This window comes from Talpa occidentalis, unplaced genomic scaffold, assembly GCF_014898055.3.
Source record: "Talpa occidentalis isolate TD23 unplaced genomic scaffold, MPIMG_talOcc4v2.1 talOcc4.4, whole genome shotgun sequence".
Classification (NCBI taxonomy): domain Eukaryota; kingdom Metazoa; phylum Chordata; class Mammalia; order Eulipotyphla; family Talpidae; genus Talpa; species Talpa occidentalis.
Genome location: NW_023604295.1, coordinates 36,146,141 through 36,159,588, shown reverse-complemented (window position 1 = coordinate 36,159,588; position 13,448 = coordinate 36,146,141). Strand labels below are relative to the sequence as shown.

At 41.3% G+C, this 13,448-nt stretch overlaps 1 protein-coding gene across 1 annotated transcript in view; it reads left to right on the top strand.

Moving 5' to 3' along the window:
* Nucleotides 1-396: 396 nt before the first annotated feature.
* Nucleotides 397-13,448, top strand: part of P3H2 (prolyl 3-hydroxylase 2) — a 146,446-nt gene continuing 133,394 nt past the window's right edge. The window contains 2 exon segments of the mRNA XM_037525276.2: nucleotides 397-668; nucleotides 671-1,053. Coding sequence (XP_037381173.2) covers nucleotides 590-668; nucleotides 671-1,053 — 462 coding nt within the window. The 5' untranslated portion in view covers nucleotides 397-589.

Genomic DNA, 13,448 nt, shown 5'->3' with positions numbered 1-13,448 from the left:
TGGGCTAATGATGTCACTCCTCAAGCCCCTTAAAACTGGACCCTCTAATGCCCTCCGCTCAGCCTGAGAAGGAGCTTCCATGCTTCAGCTGAAGGTGAAGGTGAAGGACTGCAAGCTCTGAAGTCATGCACACATTCCAGAACATGACTAGAGCTCTCTTCTCACTGAGCCAGATTTTCTTCCTCTCTAAGGAGGGAAGGATATCCTATCCATTCTCCAACGTAGGAGGAACCCCACGTGCAAAGTTCTTGGCCCTGGGCTGGCCTCCAGCAGCGCTCCCTCTCTGGCACTTGGGTGTGCAGCCCCTGGCTACCCGGCGGCTGCGGCCAGAAGCCTGCAGGGCGCGCTGAGCGCCGGGGAGCGGCTCGCAGAGGCTCGACAGCAGGAGGAGCGTGTGAGCTGTGGGCGTCTCTTTAAGAGCGGCCGGCCGGCCCGGCCTCCGCCTCTCAGTCCGTGGAGTGCCCACGGTCACCTGGAGCTCGCGGGGCAGCCAGACTGCTCCCTCCACGGAGGTGGGAGAGGGGCTCCGGTCGCTAGTGCCCAGAGCTGCCTGGGAGCGTGGCCGGCCAGCGCCTCTCCGCGGCGGAGGATGCGGGAGCGCATCTGGGCGCTGCTGCTGCGGCTGCTGCTGCTACCGCCGCGGCTGTGGGGCGCCCCCCGGACAGCCCGCGCCCCGAGCCGGAGCCTGAGCCGGGGCCTTTGCAGCCCTTCGACCTGCTCTACGCCAGCGGCGTGGCCGCCTACTACGGCGGGGACTACGAGCAAGCCGTGCGCGACTTGGAAGCGGCGCTGCGCAGCCACCGGCGCCTGCGGGAGATCCGCGTGCGCTGCGGCCGCCACTGCGCCGCGCGCCGCCCGCTCGCGCCCTCCGGCGTCGGGGCCGGGGCCGAGCTGCCCGTGTTCCGCGCCTTGCTGGAGCGGGCGCGCTGCTACCGCAGCTGCGAGAGCCAGCGCCTGGGGGGGCCCGCGTCCCGCCACCGCGTCAGCGAGGATGTGCGCAGCGACTTCCAGCGCAGAGTGCCCTACAACTACCTGCAGCGCGCCTACATCAAGGTACCCTGAGCGCCCACCTCGCGCTCCCTGCGGTTCCAGGATGCGCTCTAGAACCCTCCCCGTGACTCCTGTCCTCTGGTAGCCCTCCGTTCATTAGCCTTTCAGAGTGGGTCTCCTTGAAGGTTTCTCATTCTTCTTGGTGGATCAGGCTAAGTAGCCCGAGCTAGCGCTGGAACCACCACTAGGTGAACCTGGGCAAGTCATTAGCTTTCTGGACATCAGTTTCTCTCAGAGAGGACTGTACTGAGAAGGGGTTTAAAGTACCCATTCAGCAGTAATATCTGAGACTGGCAGCGTTGAGTCTATATAAGATCGCCTCTCTGTTCATTTCTTTCTTTTCTTTTTAAAAAATATTTATTTTTATTTATGCATACAAGAACTGGGGGACAGGGCAGAGGTGCTGGGATTGGGGTGAGAGGATTCACCAGAGACAGAATGGGAAACAGAACAAGCAGATCTACTGAAATACACTGCTAAGGGGAGCAGCGGGCGTGTCAAGAGAGGTCTGCTGTGCAGACTCTATGTGGGTAGCTCCCTGGCTGGGGATCGAACTCATGCTGCAGTGGCTGTGGACAGCTTCATAGGTTGCATCTTAACACCTTGTGCCACCAAGGAGGCCCTCTGTTCATTTCTTGATCTAACTTCTCATTTCTTTTCTGTCTACATTCCCTTATCAATCCTATGCTCTAGTCTTCCCCTTTTCTCTGATGTTTCAAGGAAAGCATTCTCAAAACCACAAGGTTAAATGCAGGCTTGCTCTGAAACAAGTGTGTTTCTCTTCCCTGCAACTACACAGAAGTAAAGATAAAAGGTTTAAGAGAAAGTATGTGTCAAAGAGTTGAATCTATGTGAGACGACCTCACTAAAATTGACTGCAGAATGTGACTTTTCCCCCCTATTGTAGATGGCTTTCAATGACTAGGAGTAACCATTTAACCAGGTTTGTGGACATCAGATGCCCAGCACTCTTATTTTTGTGTGTTTGCTTAAAGTTAGTGTCAGGAGGTACAAATTGTGTATTGGCATTTCCCCCACATTCACCATTTTGAAGATCTACTTGGATGCTTCAGCAGTGAGAATTTAGCCTATGTTCCTCAACAATCTCTCAAGCCCTGATGCTCTGAACTTATACTCCTCCCTCCCCCACCACACATTCTCCCCTTCTATGTTAATGAATCAATGTTTTTTCTGCAGTTGGATAAGTGGCGCTTTGGGGGGTAAGTTGGATTTCCTAGCCAATGTTGTGGGCTGTTTATCTGGGGTTGCAAAAAGAGACACCATGTTCAGATTTCCAGATGCCTTTTGCAGCTTATCTCTCTCAGATCTCTGCCCTAACAGTTGTTAAGATTCTCTGGAGGTTTGCAGTTGTCTGTGAATTTCAGAAAATCACAACTGAGACTAACTCTTACTCCCAGTGCTAGAGTTCTCTAGACTAGTATCTTGGAAATAAGGTGGAAGTCTGAATCTTTTCCAGGATTTGTCTTCTACTTGCTGTGCCTCCTGGTGGATTTGCTAAGGCATGTGTTAAGTATGAATCAGATTTCTTTTAAATGGGTGGCACAGAAATCAGGCCATAGTAGTCAGGGAGGGGACCTTGAATACTTGACAGATAAAGATGTACCATGCTAGTTTCTAGAGCAGAACATGGCTGGTCTTGTCTAGTCCCTGTGGTGTGGTCTTCCCAGGAATCTCAGATGTGAGATTGGCAATCCTGCTGATAGTTCCATCACACATTTAGGCTGATTTTTCTATCTCAGGTATGGAAAAGGAATGCATAGTTATGTTCAGTTCTATAAAAATAAATAACCATGATGTAACTCTCAAAATGTGAATTTCTTTGGTGCTGTAATTAAGCTTCACTGTCAATGTTAACCTTTATCAGTCATTCTGCTCCTGTACCCTGCTTAGAGGTCAAAGAAGGTGAAGCCAAGGGTTTAACATGCCTCAAACATTGAATTAATTCCAGGAATTAGTCACTCATGGGCACCTCTGTGGGTGAACTATTGGGTGTGGTCTGATGAACCAAAGGAGTGTAAAGAGTCCTTTCTAAAATATGTGAATTCATGTGGTAATTTTTATTTCCCAAGCAATGTTTAGTCTTGCATCTTTTTACTATTTACTTCCAATCCAGTAGGCAAAGTTTCTTGGCGCTACATAATTGATAGTCTCCCAAGAAGGAAATTTATTCCTTTGGAAATTTATTTTTGAGTGTTGGAGTTTGCAGGAATGTCTCTGTGAGTGTCTAATAAGGTGTGTCATGATTACTCATTCCCCTCTACCCAAAACTTCACAATGTTAGGTTCTGTTTGATTTCCTGGGAATTTCACTAACACATGCATACACAGATACATGCATATACAAACAAACACACATGCACACACAGAGACACACACACTATTCTTTGGAGTAGAGAAAAATTCTCAAATTATGACAGAACAGTCCTCGACTCTAATAAGTGTGCATCCTGGAGTGTACCTAGATGTGATCATGCTAACTTGTGTTGTTGAATTGCTTTTGACATCAGTGATCCAGTTTGTACTTGAAAAGATAATCCTAAATGAATTGAATTAAATGATGACTTTGTAGTCTGTTGTTGAGAATTGTGAATCCTATAAAAGATCAAAACTAGCAAGCCTCCAGGAGATAAAGTAGTTATTCTCAGCTAGGGTTTTCCAATGTGTGGAAATTCTTCAAAGTGCTGCTTCTTCCCCAAATCCTTGCTAGTGAGGCACTGGTAGAATTGGGTCCTTTATGCTGAGTTCCATTGTGTTCAGTTTCTCAATTCAAAGATGGGGAAAGGGAGATCAGAGAGAAAGGGGCTCTTCTATTTGCTGTGCCTCCTGGTGGATTTGCTAAGGCATGTGTTCAGTATGAATCAGATTTCTTTTAAATGAGTGGCACAGAAATCAGGCCATTGTAGTCAGGGAGGGGACCTTGAATACTTGACAGTTAAAGATATACCATGTAACACATATGATTTGGTTTGATGAATTGAACACAGGTCTGAGAACCAGGAGCCTGGAATCTTCCTGCATCAGATGTCCATGCTGTGCTGTGCCCACTGCTCTGTAAGGGTGTCTTAAGTCCCAGGGAATGCTACAGTCCCCAGGGCTACCCTTATGCCAGATTTGGACAGCTCCAGGAGAGTATGTCTTTGTCCTCTAGCTAACCGACACTCAGAGCACTTATCTTAAGGCCTGTTCTGTGCCTGGAATCTTTCTTAACGCTTGGCATGTGGGGAATGTATTCAGACAACAATGAGGTAGCAGTTCCACTTTGCTCCTAGCCATACTTTTTTGTTTAAAGGCAGAGTGAGACTTCAAACTTTTGATTTTTATCCTGTGAGATGGTAAGCTTTAACTTATGATTCACAGCCTAAAGCCTAAGATAGTGCTTTTAGCAGGGTATTCTTTGTGCATGATACATATGAAGGCCACTTATTTTAACACAGCAGCCACAGCCTGGTCCCCCTGACTTTCCAGGCCCTCTTTTCTTCTTCTCTGCCATCCTCTCCCCTGAGAGAGCAATAGATTCTTGGTCTTAAGTGTCTTACACTTTCACACATCTGGGCTTTGTTTGTTCATCTTTGGGAGGAATGTAGGCTCTGGAATGGGCTAGATCTGGAAGTGAACTTCCCTCACTCAGTCTCTAGCTATGTTACTATGAACAAATTACATAAGCTCTTTGAGCTTCAGTTTCCCATCTGTAATAGGGAGAAATAAGAGGACTACCTGACTGGTATAGGTTACATTTACAGAGGATTTATGTAAAGCACTGGAGAACTGTTTCTTCTTTTTGTTAGTTATAGTGCTAGATGTTCCCTCCTCTACAAGTGGCAACTCTCCTACTACAAATACATCTATTTCCATGAGGCTCTCTATGACTCCCGGTGTGTTTCCCAGCAATTCATCATCTTTCCTTCTAAATGACCACACCAAGGAGTGGGTCCCCTCATGACATTTTCCATTTTGAACCTTGTTTTGGAGAAACTGTAAACTTGCCTACCCCTTATGTAGCTCCTTGTGATCAAGACCTGTTTCAGTCATTTTGTATCCCCTAAAGTAGGAGTTTTCATGTCTGGATGATGATTAGATGGATGATTATTATTAATCATCTGGGTCATTAAAAATATGAATTAAAATTAGATATTTAGTTTCCATAGGTTTGATCTGGGTCCTCCACTTCTCTCCTCCCTCCTTTTCCCCCCAAATACCTAAAACAGGGCAGAAGCAGTCTGCATGCAGTATGTTTGTTGAATTGATAATGGCTGGGCTCCATGAAATATTGAGAAAGATTTCTTTGTGAGCAGAAGGTTTTCTCTCAGTTGTTTGGTTTCCTGGCTGGTCAGTTAAGGGAGAAAGTGACAGAAAAACTTTAGATGGCCTGACTTCTTACAAATTTTACTTGCAAACTCAGGCTAGAATTGCAAATTTCCTTCCTGGCCCCTATAATTTTCCTAATTTAATCCTTACTACTAAAACTGTGCTTCAGAGAATCCTTGATACATTGTGCATCCCTTATGTACATTTGTTGAATTTAAACCAGTTTAAGGGACATATCATCTTCCCCTCCCCAACCCCAACCCATGACTTATTTATTTTAGAACTGGAAGTTTGTACCTTTTAGCTCTGTCAAAAGAGAGATACTTTTATTTATTTTTTTTCTTTGCTGTGTGCTTTATAATCAGGAATATTTGACGGTGTCTGTTTTTCTCCCACTGTTCCCAGCCACTTAAGGGGAAAAAAAAATTGTACTACTGTTTATTTATTTACGTAAAACAAGCTTGTCCCTGCATGCTTTGCTTCTGAGTAGCAGCTTTAGTCATTTGACCTGTGTTTTTCTACGTAGGATTAAAGGGGGGAAAATGGAAATATGGCTAAATTAGGCAGGTCTGTTTCTGTCTCAGTCATCTGGCTAAACTTTCTTTATCTTGACCATAATCTATTTTATTAGTGGTTTCTAGAAAAGAAAGAAAAGTAAGTGCAAAGAATTTCTCATTCTTTTGCTGTTTATCGACTGCTTTCTCTTTCCTGAATGGATGCTTTAGCAACAAAAAAATTGAAAATCTAGACCTTAGCCTCACGATAATGTAGATCCTGGTAGTTAAGAATAAAAACCTTTCCCCAATTTTACAAATCAGTCTCTTTCTACTTATGTAAACTATGCATATCTATATATATATATATATATTTTTAACCACAGTTATTTCATTTAGGAGGTTGAATTTATGGTCTCTTGAAATGACTGTTATAAAATTGTCCTTCTGGTTATTTCCTCAGGGGATGAAGTTTTATTGTTTTATTTTCTTACAATTGGGCACTTTTTTTGTGCTTGATTCAGCAAAATCCACTGGTCATTATCTTTTTGTTCCAGTCTTTAGGAAGGAAACCTGGGAGATTCTTTGTCTAGACAACTCTTAGGTTTTGAGGACGTAGGAGTTATCATCTCAGTGGCTTCCTCCTAGGGGTAGTCCATTTGAAGGCCCCAGGCAGCTCTTTATCAATTGTCCAGTAAGTGCCAGGAAGCTTAAAATTCAATTAGATGAGGGTAGCAACTGCTCACAGATTCTCTTATCTCAGTTTGGTGAATCTGGGATCCCTTTACAAGTTTTAATAAAAGAAAGTAATTAGTTGCTTGTCTCTCTTCACAAATCCCATCACTGATAGTCAAATGTATTCTGTCAGTAATATCATTGGCTTATTTGATAAACACCAAAGGGAGAGCTGTGTGGAATTCTTTTGGGAATGTTTGATAAAATGTCAGCCTGTTTTATGGATGGAGCTTGATAAATTCTGAAAGGTAAGTGGTTTCCCTAAAATGAAAATTTAACAGATTTGGTGATATAATGGTTCTTTTATATTACTAACAGAGTAAGTAAACCACAGATTCATTAGACTCTCAGAATTTGGAGCTAGAAAAGACTCCAAGAAAGCATCTTGGCCAGCTCTTTTTTCTAGTAAAATAATGGCTTTTGGGCCGGGAAGTATGGGTGAGAGAGGGAGGGATAAGTATTTTAACTGAGAAATGTGGTCCAGCAAGGGTGAGGAATGTTCATTATTGGAACTATAGAAATGTCACAGCTTAAAGGATCTTCAGACGTGGTGATGCAGGCTATGACTGTCAAGTCCTAACTGATCACACCTGTCATAGTGGTTCCATGACAAATCAAAGGGAGAGAGGAGGAGTCAGTGAGTGGAGCTGGGTCCAGAATGTAGGTATTCTAATTGATAGTCCAGTGCTCTTTCCAGACCCTGTGTAGGGGTGTGGCTATCTCCCCAGGGGCAGGGGTGAATCATCTGATCAGCTTAGACTTGTAGGTTCCTGTTGCCATCAGAGACAGAGCAGACACAAGGCAGAGCTTCCTGGACTGCCCTCCCACCCTTCCTTTTCATTCACATGATCCACAGGTCACTCAGCCAACAGTCACAGTTGTCTGGTGGAAAATTTTGCATTTCTCATTAGGAAAAATAATTTTGCCTGTCTTATTTTCCATTCAGCTTTTCTCTTGTAATTCTTTCTCTGTCCTTTATCCATCCCTCCTGTCCTGCTAATTTCTACCTATGTAATTTCCAGGAGACTCGACCCTCATTTGACAAATGGCCCAAACACATCTTTTGAAAAGAAGGATTTGGAGTCAGGCTTCTGAGAGCCAGGCTCTGGCGCCGTGTATATTCCTTGTTTAGTACTGAAGAGGGCTGCAGATGATGTTGGAAGAAGCTGACTTCACTTGACCACACCCTTTCTCTTTGACTTTTCTTCCTGTATTTGTTTCCTTCCTTCTTCACCTTCCCTGTTCCTTGTCCTATTGGTGATCTACACAGTGAATTTATACCTGAAAAGCAGAGGTTTGAGGAGATCAACAGAAGGAAGGGGAAAGCATGTAGTCATAGTAGTGGCAATGCCTGCTTTCTACTTATAATACAATGAAGAGATTCTTACTTCATTTGATACACCCCAGACCTAGATATTTACTTTTTTTGAAACTCTATTTCTGTCCCTTTTACCCATGTGCCTTATGCAAATAAAATAGTAAAAAAAATCTACCTTTTTTGAAACTCTATTTTCTCCCTTTATACCCACGTACCTTATGCAAGATTTCGGTACATGTTGGGGAAGATGCGCCCGTTCCTTCGCAGCCTCCCATATTTCTACAACTGCTGTTTGTCACATTCATGGGACATTAGTATTCCAACCTTCCCATTTTACATATGAGAAAATAAAGCCAAAAAAAAAATCAAGTTATTTAAAGTTATTCAGTAGTTTAATGGAGAGTCCAGATTAGAATTCAAGAACCCTGACTCTCACTTCTGTGACATTGCTATTCACCACTAATTCTAAGACTCACACTGAAAACACAACTCAAAAAAGTTAAAATGAAGCACTAGCATACCACTTACCTTGTTTGCCAAGTGAAACAGACCCTGAAAATAAAAGCTACTATTTCCTAATGCAGAATTATGCTTGCACTACTCCTTGGCCCACTTCTGGGAATCTGAGAAATGAGAACCTTGGTCAGTGCTGTTCCCCAATAAACCTAGTCAAAAATGAGTGAGGCAGAGCATCTTGTTTGAAAAGGAAGTGGAGGAATAAGAGCATTGAAGAGGGAATTCAAGGATATCATATTTTCCAGAAGCTCAGGACTCTCAGATTGATCCTGCTGGAATCGATTATCTACAAATAATAGATTCACATTTTGTGCTAATAATGGAACACTAGTGAAGATTGGAAGGCAATGGTAAAAATCAAGATATGTAATGAAATAAAGACATCTGAAACAAAACAGAGAAACTGGTAATAAAGCTAAATCCTAGGAAAGTTAATGGAGCCAACTTTGGTTTATTCTTCTTGTTTTGATGCCTCATTTATGGCATTTGCTCTGCCAAGCTCAAAAGGCTTGCATGAAGAAAGCAACATAATTAGAACTCCAGATGAAGTATATTACCTTAAGACCAGATATGAGTATTTTAAAAAATGATCTCTAATTGTAAAATGAAAGACTAATCCAATAGACCATAACTAATTCATTTCCCCACTAAGGCAAATGCTATTTCTAAGTATTTTTCATGTTGACTCTAGGATCAACAATCAACATTGCATTTTATAGTTGCATTTTAGGAAGGTTAGCAGCATCCTAACCATTTAGGTTAGGCCTTACTGGCAGATACCAGTAGCAATATACCCACTCTCTCCAACCTGTGACAATAACAAGAAAATGTCTCTATACGTTGTGAAATGTCTCTTGGGGGATCAAAACCACCTCCTCTTTAGGACCACTGATTTAAATATTTAACCATATTAATGGTATCTGGACATTAAACTTAACCAAGAACAAATCATTTTTTTTTAATTTATGCTAAATGGCAATGTTCTTATGGGTGAAACATATCAGGAAAAGTTTCACTACAGCTTGATAACTTTTACAAGGGAAATCCTTTGGAAAGAGAGCCTCTCTCTCCAAGAAGCAAACCACTAGATTGTTATCCCATAGCTGATCCTACCCCCTGTGTCAGCACTAATTTAGCTTGTAGGAAAAGATCAGTGTATCTGGCTTCTGTTTATTATCCAAATATAAGAGGACAGGTTGCTTTAGCAATGTAAACTAACACCTTTTAGTTGTGAACTTCCAAGCCCAGAATTAATGTATTTCTCATTCAATTTGGAAAGTACCCAGTTCCAGTCATTTAATAGCAGCACACACTACATCTCAGGGTTTATTTTGTATCACATATATTACTAACAAGCAGATTGACTCAAACTCCAAATACCAGTTTATAGCAGGCTGAAAAGTAGGGAAAATAAGAAAGGACAAATGATATAGAGATAGGAAGAGAAAGTCAGGGATGGTCTCCAATCTTTTTGGGTTGCTATAACAGAACTCTGTAAGACTGGGGCACTTATAAACAATAAGCATTTCTCTCTCACAGTTCTGGAAGCTAGGAGAGCAGGATTGTAGTTCCAGCAGATTCGGTTTTTATGAGTTCCTGCTTCTAGATCGCTTTATTTTCACTGTAACCTCATGTAATGGAAGGGTCAGGAAGCTTGTTGACTTTTTTTTTTGAAGGATGTGAGTCTCTTTCATGAGTGCTTTGGCCTCAAGATCTCATTATCCCCCAAAGACCCACTGCCTAATATTGTCATCTTGGGTTTTAACATATGAATTCTGGGGGACAAAAACTTTCAGACCATAGCAGAGAGAGATATAGAAATTCAGGGAGAGGGATGGAGAGCTGACAGCCAAAATGAAGTAAAGGAAAGCAAGAACAATGAAATCAAGGTTAAATCAGGGATGCCAAGCATTAAAGGAGGCTGTGCCAAACAAAGTGTGGGTGTTGCACACACTGATGTACATGTCTCTGCAATAAACCAATCATTTTTGTCAGATGTATGTTTCTTTTCTATCCCAGAGTGCCTTAGGACCTTATTCCTGTAATGTTTCTGTCCTTTTTTTTTTAAGGTTTATTTTTATTTATTTATGCATATAAGAACTGGGGTGTAGGCCAGAGGTTCAAAGATTCACCAGAGACAAAGAGAGGAACAGAACAGGCGAACCTACTGAAATGCACTGTTGAAGAGAGCAGCTGGTGAGACAGGAGAGGCCTGCTGTGCCATATGAGTTAGCTCCCCAGGTGGGGAATTGAACTCGGGATCAAACTCTGATTGCAGTGACTGGCAGTAGCTTGATAGTGCTGATACTTAACCCCTTGCACCACCAGGGAGGCCCTTTTTTTTTTTTTTAAGATTTATTTTTATTTATTTATGCATACAAGAATGGTAGTGTAGGCCAGAGGTGCAGGGGGTGAGAGGATTCACTAGAGGCAGAGGAGGAACCAAACAGGCAGATCTACTGAAATATATTGCTGAGGGGAGCAGCTGGCGAGACAGGAGAGGTCTGCTGTGCCATGTCGGTCAGCTCCCTGGCCCAGGATGAACTCAGGCTGTAGTGGCTGGCAATAGTTTGATAGCACTGAGACTTAACCCCTGCACCACTCGGGAGGCCCATGTTGCTGTTTTGATCAAGCCCAGGGTGGGAAAGCAAATCTATCTCCTTAGTAATACAGGCAAGGAAGGAATCTCTTTAGTGGAGATACCACATGTGCAACACCAAATGTTCACCAAGTGATATGTGCTCCCTTAGAATGAATGAATAAAGGAGTAAATAAATGCCACAGGAAGTCAATAGGGGATCCCTAATAAAAATACTATTAATTTGCATTAAATTATTCTTAATGAGCATTAAAGAATTTCCTGAGTCCTTTTAGGGGTAACATTCTCTGTTGGGCCTTGGGGATAGGATGATAAATAAAATACCTCCACTACCATCAAGACAGTCACAGGCCATGGAGAGACACTAATGTGTGAATAGCTATAAGCTGAACCTTCAGATGAGAAACAGAAGTACCTCTGTTTGGTTACATTGTGCCAGTTCAAATATGTTTTATATCAAATCTATGAACCTAGGTATGGAAAGGATATAACTCAAAGATTTATGGTATCTGAGTAATGCCATTTAGAAAATGCTGGTCATTTTCAACTTTTAGGTAGGGAAAAGAAAGGGCTGAAAAAGAGGGCAATTAGAAGCAGGAATAATGAAAAATTTGGAGAATTCAGTTACTCAAGGATACAGGTTTTAAGAATAAATTTGATCGCACTTTTCAAAGGGTGTGGGGTGTCATGAGGCTTGAAAAAAGTGATATATGGTAATGTATGAAATAATTACAGGATAGTTACAGGATAGGCTACCTCAAAGCTATGTCCCTGTGGTGTTAATGACTTTAAAAGTTTGTCAAGGGAATGCTGTTTTACTATTTCAGGTTTCTTTGAAGTCTTAGGTATAGTTTGACCTTTATTTTTTACAGTTTACCAAGTCACCTGACTTCTTTGCGTCTCTGTTTCTCTCTCTGTGAATAGACGATAATAACATTATTTAGCTTAGAAGGTTGCCATAGAGGTAAAATGAGAAAATATTTGTAACAGTAAATTATGAGGGATTAGCATCCATAAGAGATGAGGATGAGAAAGAGGAGGAATTAAAATCCTAACAAAAGGCTAAATATATACCCAGCAGGCTGTTAAAGGCAATAAGAAAAATCATTCATCCTTTCAGAGAGCCAAAACATGTTAAATTTTTTTTCTACTTTATCAAAATATTGCATTATTTTTAAACCAAAAAGGTAACAAAATCAAATACCTCATTAACAAATAAAAAGATTTTTTTGTGTGTGTGTATGTGCATGAAGAATCATAATAAACAAACACTCATTGGGGTAGTTGTGAGTTAAACTTTAAAACTGCATTGCCTTCCCCATACATTTTGTGTACAAAACAGATTTTAAAGAAACCTGGAGTGGCAAATGATATTTCCCTTGCTGGACTTAAAAAAAAAAAAAAAAATCATGGAAACCGAACATTTGGACTTAGCTTTGAGGCAATATGTTTTATAATTATTAGTAGTTAAAGATATTATTTTCAACCATTACTATATTTCAGGTAACTTACTAAAAGCTTTACATAATTTTTCTTTTATGTAAGTTTTACATTACATAATTTACATAATTTTCAAGTTCTTATAGCAACTCTAAGATGCAGTCTTGAGTAATCTTCATTTTACATAAGGAATACTTGAAGTTTAAAAGGTTATGTAATACGTCTGAGATCACCCAGTTAGTATATAACTGGAATGTGAATCTTGGTTTTTCCATGAGAAAAGCTGACTTCTCATGTACTTCTTATAGCTTGGGTTTTGATATCAAACTGACCTATGTTTTAAAATAAATAAGTTGATGGTTTCCACTGGGAAATACATGATCCTAAATTTCTTATTTTACATATCAAGGTTCTTGGGAGAAGTTGAAAAAGAAAAGGTTATAGGCTCACCCAGGTCAGCACTGACCTTGTTAAGCTTCCTGCTTGGCTTCTAGGCAGAGGATTCTAGGCAAACTTGTAAGAGAAGATAAAAGACAAAAGAATAGGAAAGTATATCATGCTAAACTGAGAAGATAATATGCCTTAGGTGCATAACACTTGGGGACACATATCAAGAGCTTGACCTGCTCAGTTAGAGCTACTGACTTCAAGTGCAATTCTCTATACATTGGATCACAGACTTTCCAACCTCCTTTTAAACCATCAGGCTAAAACAAAAATCATCCTCTTGAAAACTAGGTTCTCTTGCTCTCTCTCTCTTTTTTTTCTATTTTGAGAAAAGTCTTTTAGCTCTCTCCCCCACATTTTCTGACCTTTTTATTTCATAATTTTCTTGAGATTATGACCTTTTATATGTGTTTTTCAAAAGATGGCCTCTGTTCACATACGTTCCAAACCTCCTTTGTTTCATGTTAATAGATAAAATCTCTTCCCATACACCAACGCATCTTGGGAATTTTAAACCCTTGAAA